Genomic DNA, 20,445 nt, shown 5'->3' on the forward strand with positions numbered 1-20,445 from the left:
AGACTGAGACAAGAGACCAGGAGGGCCTATGCTAAGAGTTTATAGTATGACTACTTCTTCTAACCAGGAAGAATATGCATATACACGAAGTAAGTTCACAATAAAGCACTTTTCCTCATTCCTGTATTCAGTTTCTTATCCCCAAACAATTTGTCTAACCAACAGAAGAACTTCAGGGGAAGAGCTCATTTCAGTTCTTGGAACTAGTAAGAAGTTTTAGAAGCTCTCAATGACTATGGTTTGCCTGACCAGGCAATTTTAACACATTATGGGTTGATTTATGAAGCCCAAAGGATTTCTGATGTTAAATTGAGGCTTTTACTTTTAAAAATGTCATCCCGAACTACATATTATAAAATTTGAGGTTTTAATTTTGTTTCTTTTAATAGTATCTGCTACCAGTTGATAAGATTTTAACATGCCTCACCATTTGGCATTCACTGCATAAGTCTTTCTAGTTTATTCATTTCAGGAAACATTAAAATAAGAACAATTGAGATATATAATTCTGTATAATTAGAAACAAGAAACGTAAGGATCTTTCATATGAAAGTACAATTTGTCCCAGGATATCCGTGAGGATTTCTTCACTAGAAGAAATCTTAGTCAGTTAACAAATTGCCCTTTGTTAATCACATACAATAATCATAATATATTAAAAGCTTTTATGTTGCCTTAAATGCCTATATTTAAGAGCTGGCTGCCACCTTTTAAGCCTAGGTGGCATGGGGCCAGGTTACTTGTGGGAATGCCTCTGCCTGGTGGCTTCTGCTCGTCCCAGCAGATCAGATAGCATGGGTGTGCTCCAGGTGCCATCAGTGGAGCAGTGTTACTTGATGGGCCCTAGGAAACATGTCTTCTCTGTCCTGGTGTCTGTCTCATGGAATGGCCTCCCCACTGAGATATGGACATCCCTGTTGGCCTTCCAGAAGGCCATGAAGATCCAGCTATTCCCCCAGGCACTGGGGCTACAGTGTTAACGGGGTGCTGACGTGGGTGGGCCCAATAAATTGGTATGGAGATTTGATCAGGAGACTCTGATCATTTTCTTTTAATAGTTTGTGAACTAGTTTTTGTTTTTTTATCTGTTCACTACTTAGAGTTCCTTGTTAGTGTAGATGGAGGGGAAGTATACAAAATAAATAAATAAAATAAAGACACTGAATCATGAAGATCTAGACAAAATCTATAAAACCCTAAAGCTACATCATACAGCTAGAAACAAACGCTTTTAAAAACACCTGAACATATTAGCATTTTTAATTCTTATTACATTGATAAGATTGCATGGACTTCACTGCAATATGTTCTATGTAGGATTACTTTTGAAGTCTGTCAGGAAACATTATACATTGCACAACAGAGCATTGTACTTATTAGTTGGGGGATTAATTGTATAGATTACAGTCCTGGGAAAAAGAAAGTACACCCTCTTTGAGTTCTATAGTTTTACATATCAGGACATAATAAAAATCATCTGGTCCTTAGCAGGTCTTAAAATTAGGTACATACAACCTCAGATTGCAATGCTATACAAAGCTGTACTGCTTCTCCAACTTCACTGCATTTGTGGAATGTGCCCCAACAGCATTTCTTAGGGTGATCTGCACATTTCTGGTGGGCAATGGACAAGTGAATATTCCCGCTTGGGGCAGCATTTCAAGGATAAAACAACTCAAATTCACTCTGGCCTGCGCTCTGCATTGGGTGAGGTTAAAAGAGGTGAATGGAATAGTGTCTTGCAATGTTATCTGGGATTTGTTTTAGCCTGTTGATACCAAGGAAGTAGATAGGGTGATGTGTGAAATAGGTTCTGCTACATGTGGGATAGATCCATGCCCTACCTGTCTCCTTAAGAAAGCACAGAAAAGTATAAATGCCTCGATCAGAGAGGTAGTCAGTGCCTTGCGAGGGTATTTATGCCTGCCACTTTGGAGGCACCCCTCTGGATCCAGCTATTTTTGCCAACTATTGCCCAGTCTCCAACTCCTATCACTTCCAGAATCAAATACTACAATGCACTCTAGGTGGGATTGCATTTGTGGAATGTGGAAGACTACCTGGAAGCTGCAGTTGGTGGAAACATAGAGAATCTGACCAGTTGGTGTGTGAGAGCTCCAATGCCATATACTGTAACACTGGTTTTGTTGGCACTGCTTTGATTTCCAACAGGCCTCGCAGTACCATTCAGAGGCTGGTTTTCACCTAAGAGGTCCTACATAACTTAGTGCCTAGGTACTTGGAGGACCAACTTCTTCTTATTAAACTGACTATCTGGAGCAGTGGAATGTTGAGAGTCCCTCTTGCTGTGTGAGCTGTGGGGAGAAAACAGCATGGTGTTTTTTAGCTTATGTTCTAGCCTTTCCCATGGAGATCTGAATGGTGACCACCCCAATGACAATTAGAAAGACTGAGCTTTTCTCTAGAGGTTTTAATTACTTTTTATTAATGTATGATTTTAGGAACTGGGTGTGAATGTTTATTATGGACTCTGGCATTATGTTGTGAATGTGCATTACTGATTTTAATGATCCTTTATGGATTTTATGTTTACTTTTGTAAACTGGTGGGAGTCCATGTGGAAGTGGCAATATATAAACATTGCAAATACAAGCATGCATGCATATATTAAAAGCTAGTATGTTATTTACCTGGACTGTGGTGACTGAAGTTTTAAGCAAGTCTTCCTTTGGCATTGCAAAGAGTCTGGGTTTGATCCTGGCCATGAACATTTGCAATCCCAAGACTCAGTGCTGGTATCTTGGTTCAACAACTGCAGAGATTTCACACTCTCTTTGCTGATCCAGCAAGTAGCTTCTAACCGTTCCAGGTTTTTCTTTGCTTCTAGCAATTTCTGCTTCTTCACAATCCTCTCCAAATGCAGTTTAACTGTCTTCCGACGTAAATGCCTTTCTGCTTTCTTCAAAGAGTATTTTTGTAAAAGTTCTAGCTGCACTAATTTCTTCTTGTTCTGCTCTGTCAGGGAAGGGCCACTCTCCCAATCTGATTCATGCTGAACTCCAGCTTCGGCGTATGATTTGACCTCGGTCTGCACAGCAGACTCCCGCTGCTCTTGCTTAGCCAGACGTTTCTTCTCATCAGTGAGGCACTGCTGGTCTAGGAACAAACAAATAAATGCAAATATTAAGAAGTGGTCTTGGTAATTAGGTGTTTTAAGTAATTATCCTAATTATCAACAGATAGGGCCTATTTAAGAGTTAATACACAGTTAAATGACTTCTAAGTTGATTTTATCCAGAAAAGTATCAGTCTTAATTTTTTGCAGCAAAAACAATGGAAAGTCCTATGATATTTAAAGACTAATAAATATATTATGCTATAAGTTTTCACAATCTTCTTCTTACAGAATTATATTTCATCCATTTAATTTTTTTCATTTTATTTTAAGAAATCAGATAAGGTCAGGTAACAGCATCCTCCCTGAGATTCAGATGGCCCCAACACTGTTAGTCTTCTAGAAAGCCTTGAAGACCTGGCTTTTCCCTCAGGCATTGTGGCCAAGCTGGTGATAAAGCCCTTTTTGACTGAGAGATAATCTTATAAGGGCTTTCGCTACATCACAACATTGTTTTTATGATACTCCCTGTGTTTTTATGGATTCTGTATTGTGAGCTGCTTAGAGTCACATTGCCGAGATGAGCAGTAAATTCAATCAGTCAATCAGTACAAAATAGCTTTCGTAAACCCATGAATTGTGATCTATTGACCATATTGCCTTTGAAATGAAGCCAAGGGCCTTGAAATTTTGCTGCTCTACACAATCCAATTAGTGTTTAATCTCTTTATTATTAACAACAGCTAAACTGCAAATAGCACCTAGTGTAAGTTTCATTCTTCATTTTCGGTTTAAGAACACTATTAATGCATGTATACAGGCATACACATGAAACAAATATAATAATTTTGCATCTTCTGGCCTATATTTGAGCCTGAATGTGCAGGGGTTCCCCAAGGCCTGAAAAATATTTCAAGGGTTCTTCCAGGGTCAAAAAAGGCTGCTCTATGCAATACAGGAATACAAACCACAGCATCCCCAGCAGGTGGATATCTAGTATTTGTTTGGACACATCCACTAAAGGGGAGTCAGCCATCTCTCCTGGTACCTAGTTTCATTGTCATTAGGAAGCTATTCTTAACCTTCAAGCAGAACCTGTACTTCTGTAACTTTAAACCATTTAACAAAATTCCCCATGGCATTCCGATTAGTGTATTATGGGCTGGATATCAGGTCTATTAGCTGAATCCACAGCTGGTTTGAAAACTATACTCAAAGGAAGCTCATCAATGTTCTTTTCAAACTAGAATGAGATTGAATAGGATGCCACAAGGTTGAATGTACTTGTGGCTTTTTGATTGTACCAATGTCAACAGAGATGTTACGTACATGCTTACTCACTGACTGTAGCTATACGACAAAAACACGTTGAATCATTCCCTGGATGATTTCTCGATAAGTAATTCAGAAAGCACTAGCTTGATTTCCCCCTCCCTTCAAATCTTTAGTGACACCAGCCCACAAATTGGCTAGGATTACCATCAGGATTAAACTAGGAAGAAAATTAAACTAGGAGCTTCAGGCGAGAAAAATGGCACCAAAACAACTGCATCTAAGGGCAAAAATGACACTCAATGATTGCACAGAAAGATGATTATTTGTGCTTCTGAGGGAGCTCATTTGACCTAAAGATTAGGAAAAGGAAGTATCCTGCACAACCTGATTTACAAATTCTGCAGCCAAATCCCAATTTAAAGACTAGAAATTTCTCAAGTCATTCATTTTGAGAAGGTCAAGATATGTATTAAAGAACTCTTGAAAAGATCCATGCAGCTAATTTAAACTCTACCCTATTTTAAGAATTAGTGAAAATAGTGATCAAAGGAAAGAAGAGTAAAATTAGTAACCAGACATATGAAGCGCTGGTGTTAAAAATAAGACTGTAAAGTAATAATAAGAGATAGAAAGGAAAAAATCAGCATCCCATACTTTCTCTGACTTGCTGATTAATTACTGCCTGGTCATTTTTTAGTTCTTGCTCAGCTTTGACCTGCCCATCCAAGATCTGCTGCTGTAATTCTTCAACATACTGTTGCTGCTGTTGAATTTCCGTGTTTTGAAGAATCGCATGGTTTTTCAACTTTGGCTGGCATTCTTCATATGCACGATCGCTCGGTTTTTTGCTAGAAAATGTGAAAAATATTTTAAATACAGAAGGAAGCATGTTTCTATCCTTTTATATCAGATAAGCTTTTAAATCAGGAAAAATGGAAATATCTATTTGTACAAGGAAAGATTTCAATGCTGGTGATAGCAAAGACGATGCTGACAGGACAAAATGCATCTGTGTGTCTGAGAGTACACTAGTTCGTATGTGTGATGTCACAGTAAGGTCAGAATTCTCATTGGTAACATTAAACAGAAGGTGAATAAACCTCCATTGTCTATTTTGCCACCAGTCATATAATCAACCAAAATATCTTGTATGTGGCCTCCAAGCCCATTAACTGCTTAGGTTCACCCCAAGGAAACAAGTTATTACCTAACTACATTTAGAACATAATGAATTAACAATGCTACCATCTAAATATTTATGTCACTCACGCAAACAGCTGTGTAAGGCTGGAAAAAACTGGCAATCACTATAATTATTATTAAGTCCAACTTCAATTAGGGAGAATTGTACTTCTAAACCCTGCATAAAATATAATAATGTGTTATACTATGCTAAATACTAGGTGCAGTTCCAATTATCCCACTTGGTTATAATCATTATGGGTAGTTTCCCCATAAAAGTGAACTTTCACAACATTGGACTTTGCTGCTTCTTTCTGTAACCCCCTCTCCCAGATCGACAGCAGATTGTGGGGATGTTCAGGAGACTGAAGAGGAAGGGGAATTTCCTCTCCCCTGTTTCACTGATGGCAGCCATTCTGCTGGCAAGATGGGTGAACCGATAAAACCCTTGGGGCTGAAAAGCTTCATTTTTTTTTTTAAAAAAGAGAAGGAATCATTCTTTATGCACAAGCCCACTGTCTTCACTTTCCTCCTCTCAACCGTCAGGCTCTTATCTGTTTCTGAAACCCCTTCTCATTCTATCTGGTACTTCTGTCCTAAACCACCTGCTAGAGTTTTGAACTGGACCGGCTAAAAGTCTAAAGAACAGGAGGAGCATGAGGTCCAGCAACGAAGGGATTGAGTTATGCTCTTTGTGCCTGGAAAAAAAAAATAAGCAAGCAAACGTGTGGTGTCTGGTTGCTGCAAGAACTCATTTTTGTCAGACATCTGTAAACACAGATGAGTCAACACTTTCCAAAAGCAGCAAGATTCTGTTTTGTTTTGTTTTAGATAATATATTACTATTTAATTTCTGTTCATATTTACCCCAAGCTCCAATTGAAATACTAAAGTGATACTTGCAGTCCTGAATACTGAAAGCAGATGACCTTGATAATACGTTACAAGACTTCCCTCCTGGATAGATTAAGGTGTCAAGTGAAGGTCAGGCTTAAGTGGAAATTTATCTCTTGTTGAAATATAGCTGGGGAGAGGCCAGCGTACCTAAGAAGGGTATTCCTAGAATCCTGTCAGGTTTATCTTTTATATTACCTGATACTTCTGAACTCTTGTAAAGGCTTGCATTGATTAAACTGGTGAAATGTTCAAAGCTGCTGACTGGATTCACACAAGACTCGAGGCTAAAATATGACTGGCCAGCTGTGTTGCACGTGTTGTGCAAACCCAACCACTGCTTTTGGTTTATAGTTCAAGGTACTGCGGATACTCAGAATCAAAGTCATACTTTCTCCAGTTCCTTTGATAGTCCTCAAGTATTTAAAGTTGGCCAAAACTCTTTTATCTTTCTCCCTCCAAACATAAAAATGGCTTAGGAAATGTAGACACATCCAAAATGTACTTAGACCAAGTAATGGAAGACAGATTTTTAGTAGCCTTAAATGAGAAGCTTTAGGTAAATCCCAGTATTTTAGACACCGACATTGTGTCTGAACAAAGCTGAAAGGCTGTGTAATGATCCTCTTCGTGGTCACCAAAACATTTCCTTATGGCAACAACGATAGGAAGCATTTTGGACTTTAAGAAACACTCCTTGTCAGAACTTGACAAACAGTTTTTCTAAGCATAACATCTATCTGGATACTACTAAAACTCTTGTGTCCGTTTGTTTGTAACCTTTAACTGAATGAAACGGTGCATTGTAGGGCAACAATTTTTGAACCAAGGTATCTCAAATGGGCTAATTTACAGAATGCGTCCAAATCCAGGACCCATGACTCCCATGGAATAGAAATTTGGCAAATTTTATAAACCATTTTGTGACATAAAAATTATCATAAAACATTTTATGACATAATGCAAAATGTCATCAAACATTTCCTGTGGTCACCTCCTGATGTTTGACTGTGCTATACAGTTCAATATGAATGGGCTATTTTCAAGGTAGATACATCTCTGAATATCTCCCTGAATTTTTAAGAACTTTTCCAGTGAAGGCATCACATCAGAAGCTCTGCCATTGTTGAAGGCATTGAGGAACCTGGTAAGGAAATATCTCTGAAATGATGACCCAATAGGTCACAGGTTGTCTAGTTGTATACTAATACTATAATATAAAGCAGAGATACACAATTAATGTCACATGGGAAAATTATGAGCATTTTGCTGCAAAGTGTTTTCAATAATGTCAGCAAGTTCAAGCCAAAAAACAAGAACGGTCATTTCCATATTCAGACCACTGCAGTAAGCAGGTGGGTGATGAAGATTCATACAGCGACACTGACATGAGTTATTGTTGAATACATTAGAATCTCTGTTGCAATAAAACTAGAGAACTAGAAAATGTCATGGCCTGGGGTTGTATCTCACAATCCACAGTCAGTTCTGACATTTAAAGCACAAAAATTAATTTCAGTAACTAGATTGTCATGACATATACTTTATGGATAATAAATGATAGAATAAACTTAAATAGAATTGTAGCAGTAGAAATCAGGTGTTCATCTACAGCTCCTTTTCCCAAATATTCTATACAAAGTGCAAATGTTAAATAAATGTAAAGTAAACAATAATTTTACATTCTAAAAGCACACTTCTAATCAAACAGCTTGTTGTTTTACAGATCAATAAAACATTGCCATCCAGATATAGGAACAATTCTAGATTCTTTCAGGCACTCTTACATCTCTGCATTTCAAGCCCCCACAAATGTCCCTTACTGCTCAGGTTCCACTGCTTTCAAATTCAAACATCATTAACATCAAGTTCCTGGAAAAGATAAATAATCTACCTGAAAGTGATACAGAAGACTCTGTTCTGTTTCTGTTTTTGGAATTAGAAATGCAGAACCAACACCAACTAAAGCATGTGTAATACAGAATGCCCCTCTGGAATATTAACACACATTCCTCATCAACTAAATAAGCATGATGGCATTATTACAATATTGGTATTCATATTAAGAAAAAGTAACAATGCAAATTTTAAAAATTCAACTGACCTTTACAAACCATACATATCTAATTACTGAGAATATTTCCAGGGCTGTAGAAACAGCTGGGATCTTCCGTTTCTATATATACATTTCACAGCAAGCACATTAAATCAACCTTCAATAGAATCATATTTTCTTTGCAACGTTTTGTCATCAGGTTCCTATTGTATAACTCCTTCCTCTCTTCACAAAACACCTTTAAGGCTGATGCAGAATCTGGCGGCTTCTACAGCATAATGCAGTTTTTAGTAGCTATGGCAGCAACTGCCTAGTCAATGAAACCGAGAGCTTTGCTGCAGTCAAATACTGAGCCACAAAAACAAAATATGAGCAAAAAAACAAACAAACCATAGTCCCTTAAAACCATAGCTTTCTTTAAAGAAAAAAGCTTTATCAGAAAATGTCTTTCTTGCTCTTGTACTAAAAGTACATTTTACTGAATTTTTGTATTTAAACAATAAGGATATGGAAAGATCACAAATCTGTTAAATATTCTCCCAAATAATTGAAAGCTGGACAGTTAGAGCTCTTAAAATCTGAGTTGCAACACATCGGGTTCATCCAGCAATTTGCATTCCTATTCAATTCATCTCCTCCCTAGAATATCCATCCAATTAAGAGTCTGTTTTCAAAACCACATCATAAACCAAGCACAAAACCCAGCGGTAGCAATTACGCAGGAGCAGATATTAAATTTAACTTAACAGTTCTACAATTAACTCCTGTGAAATAGTGCAGCTGAGATAAAGGTCCAGATTTTCGGAACAGAGAGGCTACGCTATGGTGTAAGAATACCAAAGTATACAAATATTCATAATAGTTAAAACCTTTCTAAATTGTGTGTGCACACATGTATACTCCCCTACACAAATAAAACCTACATTTTGCAGATACAGAAGCAGTTAGAAATTCGCAAGTCTTTGTACAAACCCATCTCAACTGAAGTTTATCAAAAGACAATGCAATAATTTAAATCTAGTATTGGAGCATGAGTATCTTGAATATTTAAAAGTGGCATAATACTTAATACTTCTTTCCACAGTTTTGTCACTGATATATAGACGCCATCAATATATGGATAATCCCCAGCTTTTGCTGTGGAGTTATCCACAGCAAATAGTGGAGCAGTATTGGGATGGATAAGACTTAATAAATCTCACACAGCAAAGACTGAGGTGCAACTGGTAATGATCTACTGACACAGGGAATTGGTTTTCCAATTATATATTTGGCTTTGTTATTTAAATATTACACCTGCTGCTTGGACAACTCTGAACACACAGGGCTTTTCGTCAGCTTAGCTAGTAAGCTATGTGCACTGCATCTTCTTGGAGACAGATGGTCAGTTATGCACAATCTTGTACCAGGAAAAGCACTGTATGAGGAGATGACCCTGAAGAACATGAGGGTGGTGGTGGTGCAAAATGTTGTGGCCAGATCATTCACTGGATCTGATATCAGAGGACAGGTAACCTAAAATTAAGAGCACACCAGTCTGGTTCTGGGTTCAGCTCAAAATTAAATGGACTGCATGGTGATTGCAATGCTCTTTTTTTCTTCCTTTTTTTTGTTTTCTCTTTTTTTTAATATATACTTTTTATACCTTGACATTTGGCTGGGTATAAAAAGTATATATATCGTTTGGCAATGGGATTTGACATTTTCCTAATTGCTAAAATGTCAAAGGTCTTAAGCTACTCTCTTATGTCTTATGTTCCAAGGATGGTTCATAAGATTCTTACCTGGGTTTTGAGAAAATAAATCCAAATACCTTATTTACTTTTATTTTTAAGAGTTGGACCGAAGGGATGTATCTTACAAGTTCTCCAGCATCTACACAGCCTTGAGCGGTGTTTCTTAACCTTGGCAGCTTGAAGATGCATGGACTTCAACTCCCAGAATTCCCCAGCCAGCACTGAAGTCCACACATCTTCAAGCTGCCAAGATTGAGAAAAACTGGCCTAGAGTATTGAAGCAAGGTTCAGGCTATAGTGGCAGCCTACCAGTAATTCATTGCTGGGAAGCTGTTATAAAAAGTAAAGGATTTTTTCCTCTTCCCCTATCAATCATATAAACTAAGGCTGCTCAGAATGATGAAACACAAGAATAAGCATAATGCTCTGTTTAATTTTGTTTACCTGCTATGGGTTGCTGGGCAAGATATATTTCAGAAACCTTGCCTGAAGAAGAAAATTGACTAGCATCTCCAGAAAGGTGTAAAGAACAGTTTTCTTCATGCTAAAATTGGTAAATTAAAGACTTCCCCAAGTGAAACTCCATTCCTGGTGATAACATGGACATGTTCATAAGGTTTTCTTGGTAATATTTTTCTGGAATTTTTTTTAAGCTCCCAGTCTAGCTTGCAATTCTGAGTGTTTCTAATGGTCTTCTGTCCAAATGCTAACCAGATTTCACTCTTTTTAGCTTTTTTGGATAGCCATTGTCAGTCTGGTACTCACACCTGTATGGCTTTCTTAATGGCATTCCCTACACACATGGATTTATGTCTTTGGATCATACATTAAAGCTCTAGGATTTAAGTTTTGCACAGACTTTGCAGCAGAGTCCCTCTGATGGGAGGAGATGAGCGGTGACAAATTTGATAAATAAATAAAATTAATATTCCAAAAAAACCCCACTGGAATCCCCTTTAAAATTATTACTGATACTTCAGTAAGAAAATCAGCGATGGGCAAGGCACCCTGAACAATGACAATAACAAAATTTCTCCTCCAGACAGTCTTATATGAGCAGGCAGCTGCGAAAGTTGAAATTATAAATAAGCAGCAATAGAGACAACTGTTTTAGATTTCTTAGTTAAGAAAAATAATCAATGAGGCCCAACAACAATCTAAACTACTACTCTGTATCAGAGGTAGGCAACCTACAGTCTATAGTTCAGCACCTCATTTGCACCCCACTGACCTATGATCTCATTGCTGAGGCTGCCCCCACAAATTAAAGGCAATTCTCACCCTTATCCCCAAATAACCCCTGACAAAACAGGCAAAAAATGTCCGCCCTGCCTGAGTGAAGTCAACACATTAGATGATCAACTAAGCCTCTTGGAAGCAACCCCCCACCCTTTGCTTCTTCCAAAATTCAAACAAGCCTCAATTTTTTCCTGAACCTTCCTCAAAATGGCAATGTTGGAGATGGGCAGATATTGCCCAATACTATCACACCCAAGGAATATTAGTTATTTAATATCCATACATACCATTGAACACCTGAAGATTTCTAGACTGCCTATAATCTAGAAGCCAGTATATTATACAAGTTAAACCACTGGGCATGAACTGAGGAGGTGGGGGGGCTTAAGTTCCAGTCCACCCTCAGCTTACTTGAGGACTTTGGGCCTGTCACTAGCTTTTAGTCCAATTTACTTTGACTAAGAGAAAAACAGAAACTGAGCATTGTATATATTGTCTTGAGCACTTAAATTTTAGGTGGAATACAAATCTAATTAACTAATAAAAGCTAAGTTTACCCAACCCACTGGGTTTTACTCTGTTCTGATCTTTCATCTCAGCATCTCCAATAATTGCAGAGTTGGGAGACCAGAAAATCCATATATGTGATGACTGTGCATGAATTCACATCCATAAATAGGAAATTCTGATTCTTACTCTTATGATAAATTAGTAAGTTATGTGTAATGCTATTTAGAAAACAGATAATGCCCCTAATTGGCAACATAATTAATTGAGGATAATTACAGTGCTGTTTTTAAGCTGTATAATTCACAGATACACAAATTACACAAAATCCTAGTTTGCAATCCTTCAGCAAGTTCATGACCCACCAACTGATTTTAGCTATAGGCCAACTTATCCTCTTACCTCTTTTTAGAAGACTTGCATTCACTGCCAGCTGTAGAATGTATACTGCGAAAACAAACAATATATTTTCACTGCATATAATTGTAATATTTAATCACTTTATTTCCCATTGGCTTAGTTCTAAAAGGTTTGCTCCACATCCTCACACACTTTCAAGTTCTCTCAAAATGACAGAAAATATTATTTATATACTGTAAATAATGAAATAAAATAAAAATAAAATAAGTAAAATGTTTGGTTAATTTCAGCACCATAGAACAGTGAAAGAATTAATTCTAATACTGGCTCACGTATATTGTAAAAAGAAATTAAGCCTAAATTTGCAAACTTAAAAAAAAAAGAATCCAGAAAAATGGCACCTTTGTTTAGTTAAATCCTTTTTAATGTACCTTTCTGTTTCAGCTGGATAAATGCTATAGGAAAGGGAAGGAAAATCTCCATCCAGATCTAGCCATTCAAGAGATCTACAATTCACTGCAGAGGACGTTTCACAGATCTGTTAAAAACAAATGATATGGAAGAAAATAAAAACCACAGAATGATTAATCTACTGGCAATCCTCATTCTTGCTGAGTTTTCTTGTAGAATATGGTCCCTATTCCCTGGAGCCCAGTATCTGAATAGCTCAAATAAAGATTTAGTTTCACTTTCATATTGTAGGTTTAGCATGAATCAAAGCGTTTTGCAATAATAATAGACCATGCCCTGAATGTTCAAAACTCTGGCATATGGGTTACCAGAGTAATTGTGTAATATATCAGTGCCATATCTGCAAAAAAAGCAGGATGGACTTTGTGCCACATGTATTTCCTTGGGCACCAGAAAACTATAGGAGTGTCTGATAAAATGAAATGGAAGCATCAGTGGTGAGAGAAATATGAAAGCTATATACTCAAGGAGAGTGTTTGTAACCAGCCGCCAGATACAAAAAAGGTTGGGGAGACTGTGCTATCTGACATCTGAACCCAGGAGATGGTGCATAAATATCATGCCAGTAAATGGCTCCTCTGAAGACAAGCAAAATGAATAACCAAATCCACAGCTACAATATGGCCCAGCAGATGAAGGACAACTCAGGCCTTCACTCTCATTGCAGAGATGAACCAGTGTGTGAAACCATGAAATATATTTAGCTGTGACAGCAGAAGGATGATGGCTACCCTAGTAGCATCTATTTTTCCCCTATGATAACCTATGCAGGAATGAGGGAAGACTTCCCAGAGCTGATCTGAACTCCCAAGTCATGTGAAAGGAAACATATCTGAGAAATCTGTGAAAAAGCTTGGTATGCGATGGCCCAACTAAGAGGCAGTCATCCACATAGGGTATAATATATTCCTTTCAGGCAAATGTATGCTACACTGATGCAATGCAGTTAGAAAAAACTCCAGGGGTTAGGGTTATTGTCGGTTTTAATACTAAATAAGCCATCTTCATAAAAAGGGAGATCCTTGATCTAGCTTTGGTTTCCAATACAAGCCTGGTGGAACATACATAAGGATGAAAAAAAGAGAGAGAAAAGTACTAATCTAGGAAATATTTCTTTATTTTTATATAGCATATGGCATTATATCAAACATTTTCAGTTTCTGAATGGATGGGAAATATATTTTGAAATGTCTTTGAATGTAAAATATTGCTGATGGTAGGAATCTGAGACATTTCCACTATAAAGGAACTAGTAGTGGATGTTGAAATAAGAATTGGAAGCCTTCTTTTATCTTACAGAGATTCTCCAAATGATGAGTTCATGGCACAATGGTTGCTTTAGCTTAGTAGTCTTTCATTGTCTTCAGCATAACTGGAAGTATGGGACTTAGGACTGGAGGATTCGAACCAGCTTGCACTAGCTGGCAAACAGGCTCTTCCATAACCTGAGATGGTTGTTGAACTTTCAGACCAAGAAATTATACTATTAAAAAAAAAAACTGCTCATTTTAGGAATGGAGACCTTCAGCCAGCAATATAAGCACTGGGTAGCAAAATAAATGGAAAAACCACTGGAAGAAAGAGGCATCAAAGTACACAGTCCTTTCCTCTTGAGAGATCTGCAAATCTCCAAGGTAATGATAGTTGCAGTGTGCTTGGAAGGAGGAACATCAGAGGATGTAAATCTAACTCTTGACAATGAAGTTGGTGAAAAAATGCCTCGAAGAGGCATCCTGAAGAGCAGAAATGCCACAGGGATGAAAACTAATGTCACAGGAAATTGCTGATTATGAAACTATTCGGAAAAAAAAAAATCATTCTTAGGCACATTTATGCTGGGGAAGAGGAGAAGAATATGCAAGGAGAATCATGTGTATGTGCATCACAGTATCATGAGCTATCTCAAGAACTATATGCCAAATGATTGGGGGTATGGCAAAGTTGATACAACAAAGCCCAATGGCCAATCCAAGAAGACAGTGACAGCTACTGGGAAGATATGCTTAGAGAGAGCGCCACACCTAGTCATGTGTAATATATGAGTGTTGATACCTGCCAAAAATTCTGCATGTTCTAGAAAATTTTGAACAGCTCTGCAGAGGTGTAGAACCAATGTGTACAAGTCACAAAGACCACAATGAAGAACCATCATAAAAGATTGTGTGAATTCTCAAATGGATCATATATCATAGCTTTTTCATTTGTTGCAATGCCCTTTAGAAGCACTTAACTTTACTGGCTAACAAATATACAACATTAAAAATATTTTCCCCTATTTAGCGATTGGAAAAGAAATACACACACACACACACACACAATGCACTCTAAACTTACTGAACGCCTCTGTCTTAAAAGGGCAGCTTCAGTAGGATGGTTGAATCTAAATTTGTGAGCTTTGCCCAGAACAACTAGAGCTCCTAAAAAGGAGGAAAGGAAAAAGCAAAATTAGAAAATAAGGATAGTTAAACTTTCGTGAAATTATTTTTGTGTATATTCACAGTATATTCCAGGACAATATTTTGTGCTTTGTAATTTTTTTAACCTTTTAAAGATAGTTAACTATCTGATGTCATCTATTAATTTGCTTTGGGAGAGAGGGGTTGTTCATATGTTTGTTTGTTTTGAGACTATCATATTAGGGCTGTTCTTGATTATGAGACTTGCCATTATCCAAGGCTCTCAGTTTAACATTTTCAACTGAACAGAGCTTGAGTGAGTTGTTCTCATCATGGTTACCAGGGCACTGAAAGCACCTTTGTACTCTGCGTCTGTAGAGCTTCTAAGAAGCAACAGCCTATCAGAATATGTCTACCTGGCCAATAGGTGAGTAGCAATGTCTTGGGCAATCAATGCTCAGCTACTGGTTTGTAGCTGAGATCAAAATGAAACCCAACCACTCCTGTAGCTACACTTTGTTTAGACACAGGAGTTCTCTACAGGTAGTCTTTGCTTAATTATAGGGACTGGCAACCCCATCACGTGACTGTGCTGACTTATGACGGCAGTTCCAGCAGTCCCGGCTGCAGTTGTTAAGTGAATCACCACAGGTCGTTAAGCGAGACATGATGTGACTGCAACTTGCGAACTCCTGCCAGCTTCCCCATTGACTTTGCCTGTCAGAAGCTGGCTGGGAAGGTTGCAAATGGTGGTCACGTGACCGTGGGATGCTGTGACTGTTGTAAATGTGTGACAGTTGCCAAGCACCTAAATAGTGATCACATGACTGTGGGGACGCTGAGATGGTCGCAAGGACCATCGTAAGTCACTTTTTTCAGCACGGATGTAACTTCAAACAGTTACTAAACGAACAGTCGTTAAACGAGGACTACCTGTATTGGAGGCTGCAAACAGGAGGAAGCCATGATTAATCTATCACATAGGCAGATGAGAACTCATCTGAAGTGCCCTTAGTAACTAAAAGACATTTTTACTGAGTGCTGATATTCAGTTTCTTTCCAGGTGCAGTTCAAGGTGCTGGATGCCATTTTTAAAGTTCCATACAGCCTAGGACTTGAATATCTATGGGACTGCCTTCTCCCAGTGGTTTCTTCTTCTGCCTTCTTCTGCCTGCCCAATAAGGTTGTGAAGGTGTGAACTCTCCAGGTTACTTCTGTTAAGGAATGTCATCTCCAAGGACCATGAGGACAAGCCTTCTCAGTCATGGCCCCCTTTTCCAGAACAGCATCCCACTTGAGATTAGACTGACTCCTATCCCTCTGGTTTTTCAGAAGGCCACAAGGCCTGGTCACTCTAGAGAACCTGAGGAGTTGATTTGTGATAAGGAGAACCCTCCTGTATGGGCCTGCACGCTTTCAGTAGTTCCTTGAGACAGTTTTTTTTTTTTGCTTTGTTTTGCTGTTGTTTCATCGTGATTTTATAGTAATTCTTGCATTATTTTGGAAGTCACTCAGAGTTTCCAGAATTGGATTGGGGTGGCATACAATTGTAGTAAATAGTGCTCTATCTCCCCTCTCTTATCATAGAAGGTGGGGGGTTAAATCTCACTGATGTTCATTAAATAATTAACTGGGGTAAATACTCATCCCCATGAGCCATCCCCATAGTAAGGGGGAATAGTGCTCCAAATGCGTGAAAGTCAATATAGAAATGCACTCACAGCATCTTAGAAAGTTAATTCCACAGATTATGTGCTGTGTGCAGAATTGCTTCCTTTGTTTGTCCTGACTATACTGCAAAAAAATGTCATGGGTGACTCATGAGTTCCAATATTACAAAAGAGGAAGAAAAACATGTATGATGGTCACCAGTTTAGATGGTTTTAAGGGGGTTTAAAGGGACTAGATAAATCTAGAGAAGACAGAACTGTCAGTAGCTACTATTAGTTCTACATCTGATTTCATCCCTAGGTATGAATCTTTGCATTAAAAATTCTGTGCACATTAAATTCTGAACTCAAAGACATTCTGTTGCACTCCTTCATCAAGGTCTGTAAGACAAAACTATGCACAATGGAAATAAAATCAATGATCATCATGGATCAATGATAAATTTGAATGGAATATGGCCTTAGAAAATATAACTACATCTCAACCTTATTTTCTCTTAAATAAAATGAACTATGACAATTACTGCATTCATACTTTCTGTAACTAGAAATTATTTGCAGTCCTATGAACACTGATTCAGAAGTAAATAAACATGGTTATGATTAAGCGACGGAATGTCTGAAAGTACTTTATGATCCTACTACAAGAATACGATTATTCTTGAGTCATTTAACCATATCACCATGATGTAGCTGATGGCAATAATGCTGTTTAAAAAAATAGGTATATATAGGTAAGGTATATTACTTACCTTGTGATAAACGAACAGAATCAGTTACTTCATGGCCATTTACAACACAATGTGCTCCCTGAAGAGGCCGCAGAGTCACAATCCCATGCCGATTGTCTACAATACAATGGTCCCTTTCAATCCATTGACCCTGCAACACTAGAAAGTGTATAGATTTCAAAACTTCAGTGTATCTAGAAAAACTAGTAAGAATTGATATGTTTATTAGTAGTAATAATAATTTACACAATGCCTAAAATAATGAAGACATGGATGGATAGCTTGCAGGGAGCCCTGGTTGCTTTCCCCATTAGCAGACAGTTGATCAATACGAACAGCTGAGTAGCAAGAAATGGACTGCTACTTTGCTGTTACTATCACTAGTGGAAAACCAGCAATCTGGTGCTCAAGAACCTGCTACTCTGGTTAGTGTGTTGGCTGGCTGGATCAGACAGCTTGCCGAAAGTTATTACAGAGGAAGCCAGTAATCTGCATTGGTTCCTAGAGGAAAGAGGACACCTTTTCGCTTCGTCCTTCTTACAACCCATGCTAATGCAGTGGAGGACTGCCAGTTTTCTACTGCATTAGCAGTAGGAAAAGCAACAATTTTGAGCAGAACAGCTTAGATCAGGGTTTCTCAACCAGGGTTCTATGGAACCCTAGGGCTCCGTGAGAGGTCACTAGGGGTTCCCTGGGAGATCACCATTTATTTTTAAAAATATTTCAAATTCGGGCAACTTCACATTAAAGAGGTAAGTGTCATTCCTTATTTTTAGTTTAAGAACACTGTTAATGCATATATACAGGCCTACACATGAAATGAATATAATAATTTTGTAACTTCTGGCCTATATTTGAGCCTGAATGTGCAGGGGTTCCCCGAGGCCTGAAAAATATTTCAAGGGTTCCTCCAGGATCAAAAGGTAGAGAAAGGCTGGCTTAGATTGAAAAGGACTAGGTTTACCATTACTCTCCACGCATCTATATTTGGAGATGAACAGCATCTATGCTCGTTCTTCCCAGGGCATCTTTCCATCTTCCTCTCAGTGACTAACCTTAAAATCATTAATTTTAATAAAATCACTAATAAAAGCAGGTTGCTAGAGAAAATGGTGGTGCCTCATACTTCCTTCTTCCCAGGTGTGTACACATATGGGTAGAAGAGAGGTGAGAAGCAGTGTGTGTGGTGTATGCATGCCAGCGTGTGTATATGGGGTGAAGGGAATACCTGCATATTTACACATACCAGTGTTCCCATCAGGGTCAAAATTTTGCTCAACCATTAAGATTTACTCCATCAAAATGTATCGGCCCAATCTCAATACAATACATATGATTAAAGAATGGTTTCCTTACCACACAGGATTTACCTTCCTCACAATACCCAGCGTAACCATTTTTTGAAAGAATGATTTTGTTTTATAGCTGACTGCACTGATGTATAATTTATTACCAATTATAGTACATTATAATATAAATTAGCCAATTTATAATGTTATTTCAATTACATGTGGAATGGAATATAATATCCCATGGAAATGTACATCATTTTATGAACCTAATGTTGGTCAATGTAAAAAATCAGTCCAATCTCCTTTAAATTAAGCTCAACTCCTGGTGATTTCATGAACATATCCAAGTAGTTTTTTTGGCAACTTTACGTACACATATTCCCAATAAATGAACCCATGAAAAAACATAACAAAGCTTTTAATTAGGGAGATCTTAAGTTTGTAAACTCTTGATTCCCATATCATAATTCTTACCAATATCTTGCTCCTGGTTTGAATCACTTCTTCCAATTTTGGTTGTTCCTTCCTAAAAAATTGAGACAATCACACTAAATTTAGTTTCATTCTCAGTATTAGCACATAGCAAACACTTGCTTTGACAACTTTTACCTGAATAAGGGATTTCTTTTGACAGCAATAACTCTAGATGGCATACATCTAAAATTTGCAGATTTTACGTTATATACAATATAAGCTAGTCTGTATTTAATCAGAAACTTTAACATGAAATTCTTTGGAACACCAGAATAAATCCTCTAAGTTTTTGTAATATTTCAGACATACCCCATTTTCCTGATTTTTCCACAAATGGACTACTTATGTGTCATTTATCTATTTGCCCGACATACAGCTTATCTCCATTTTTAATAATAAACTTATAATTTTCTCTTTTTCAATTCCTGAACTATTGCCAAATGCCAGTTTTCCAGGCGACCTACACCTTTGGTTAGGGTGTAAACAGGGTGTATTTCCTATCTGTTCCTAGGAATTAAATTGTTTCTCTCAAACATGAATAGTAATGCACACTTTTTAGTTTGCATGTGACATTTTAGCTTTGTGTGTATACTCTGATCCTTTAGGTACATTCTGAATTCCCAGTTTTAAAGGAGAGATGTACAAATATTCCACTGATATTCTATGAGCTGTTCATGTATAAAATATAAAAGTCTACCTAATTATCCCAACACTTTCGATCCTCCTTATGAAAGTGATGTTCAAACACCTTTTAAAAAAGAAACTTTATAGGATTTATTACTTTGTCTAAGGAGGAAGAAGACATTACAGTACTAACATTGGCACACTTTACTTTAGAGATCCACTATCTAAATAAATATGAAAGAGATGCCCCCAAGTAAAATGAAAAACCAAAGTATATATTTTCAAGTAGATAATATTACATACTACTGTAAATATAATGGATTACATGATTCCCAAATTATATACCAATTCTGAAGCGCAACAGTATTACCTTAGCTACTACCTGCCTCCCGTATAAGATCATTTTAACCCAAAAGAGGGAAGTGTCATGTGACATGTAAAATGTCTTCTAAAACATGTTTT

At 37.6% G+C, this 20,445-nt stretch overlaps 1 protein-coding gene across 1 annotated transcript in view; it reads right to left on the bottom strand.

Annotated features, from left to right (window-relative positions):
* Nucleotides 1-20,445, bottom strand: part of STARD9 (StAR related lipid transfer domain containing 9) — a 113,682-nt gene that overhangs the window by 32,092 nt on the left and 61,145 nt on the right. The window contains exons 17-24 of the mRNA XM_063318298.1: nucleotides 19,360-19,411; nucleotides 17,615-17,752; nucleotides 15,131-15,213; nucleotides 12,757-12,863; nucleotides 12,368-12,412; nucleotides 8,322-8,418; nucleotides 5,006-5,249; nucleotides 2,652-3,117 (exon numbers count right to left, since the gene is read on the bottom strand). Coding sequence (XP_063174368.1) covers nucleotides 2,652-3,117; nucleotides 5,006-5,249; nucleotides 8,322-8,418; nucleotides 12,368-12,412; nucleotides 12,757-12,863; nucleotides 15,131-15,213; nucleotides 17,615-17,752; nucleotides 19,360-19,411 — 1,232 coding nt within the window. The remainder of the gene's footprint in view (nucleotides 1-2,651; nucleotides 3,118-5,005; nucleotides 5,250-8,321; nucleotides 8,419-12,367; nucleotides 12,413-12,756; nucleotides 12,864-15,130; nucleotides 15,214-17,614; nucleotides 17,753-19,359; nucleotides 19,412-20,445) is intronic.

Source organism: Candoia aspera, chromosome 1, assembly GCF_035149785.1.
Source record: "Candoia aspera isolate rCanAsp1 chromosome 1, rCanAsp1.hap2, whole genome shotgun sequence".
NCBI lineage: Eukaryota > Metazoa > Chordata > Lepidosauria > Squamata > Boidae > Candoia > Candoia aspera.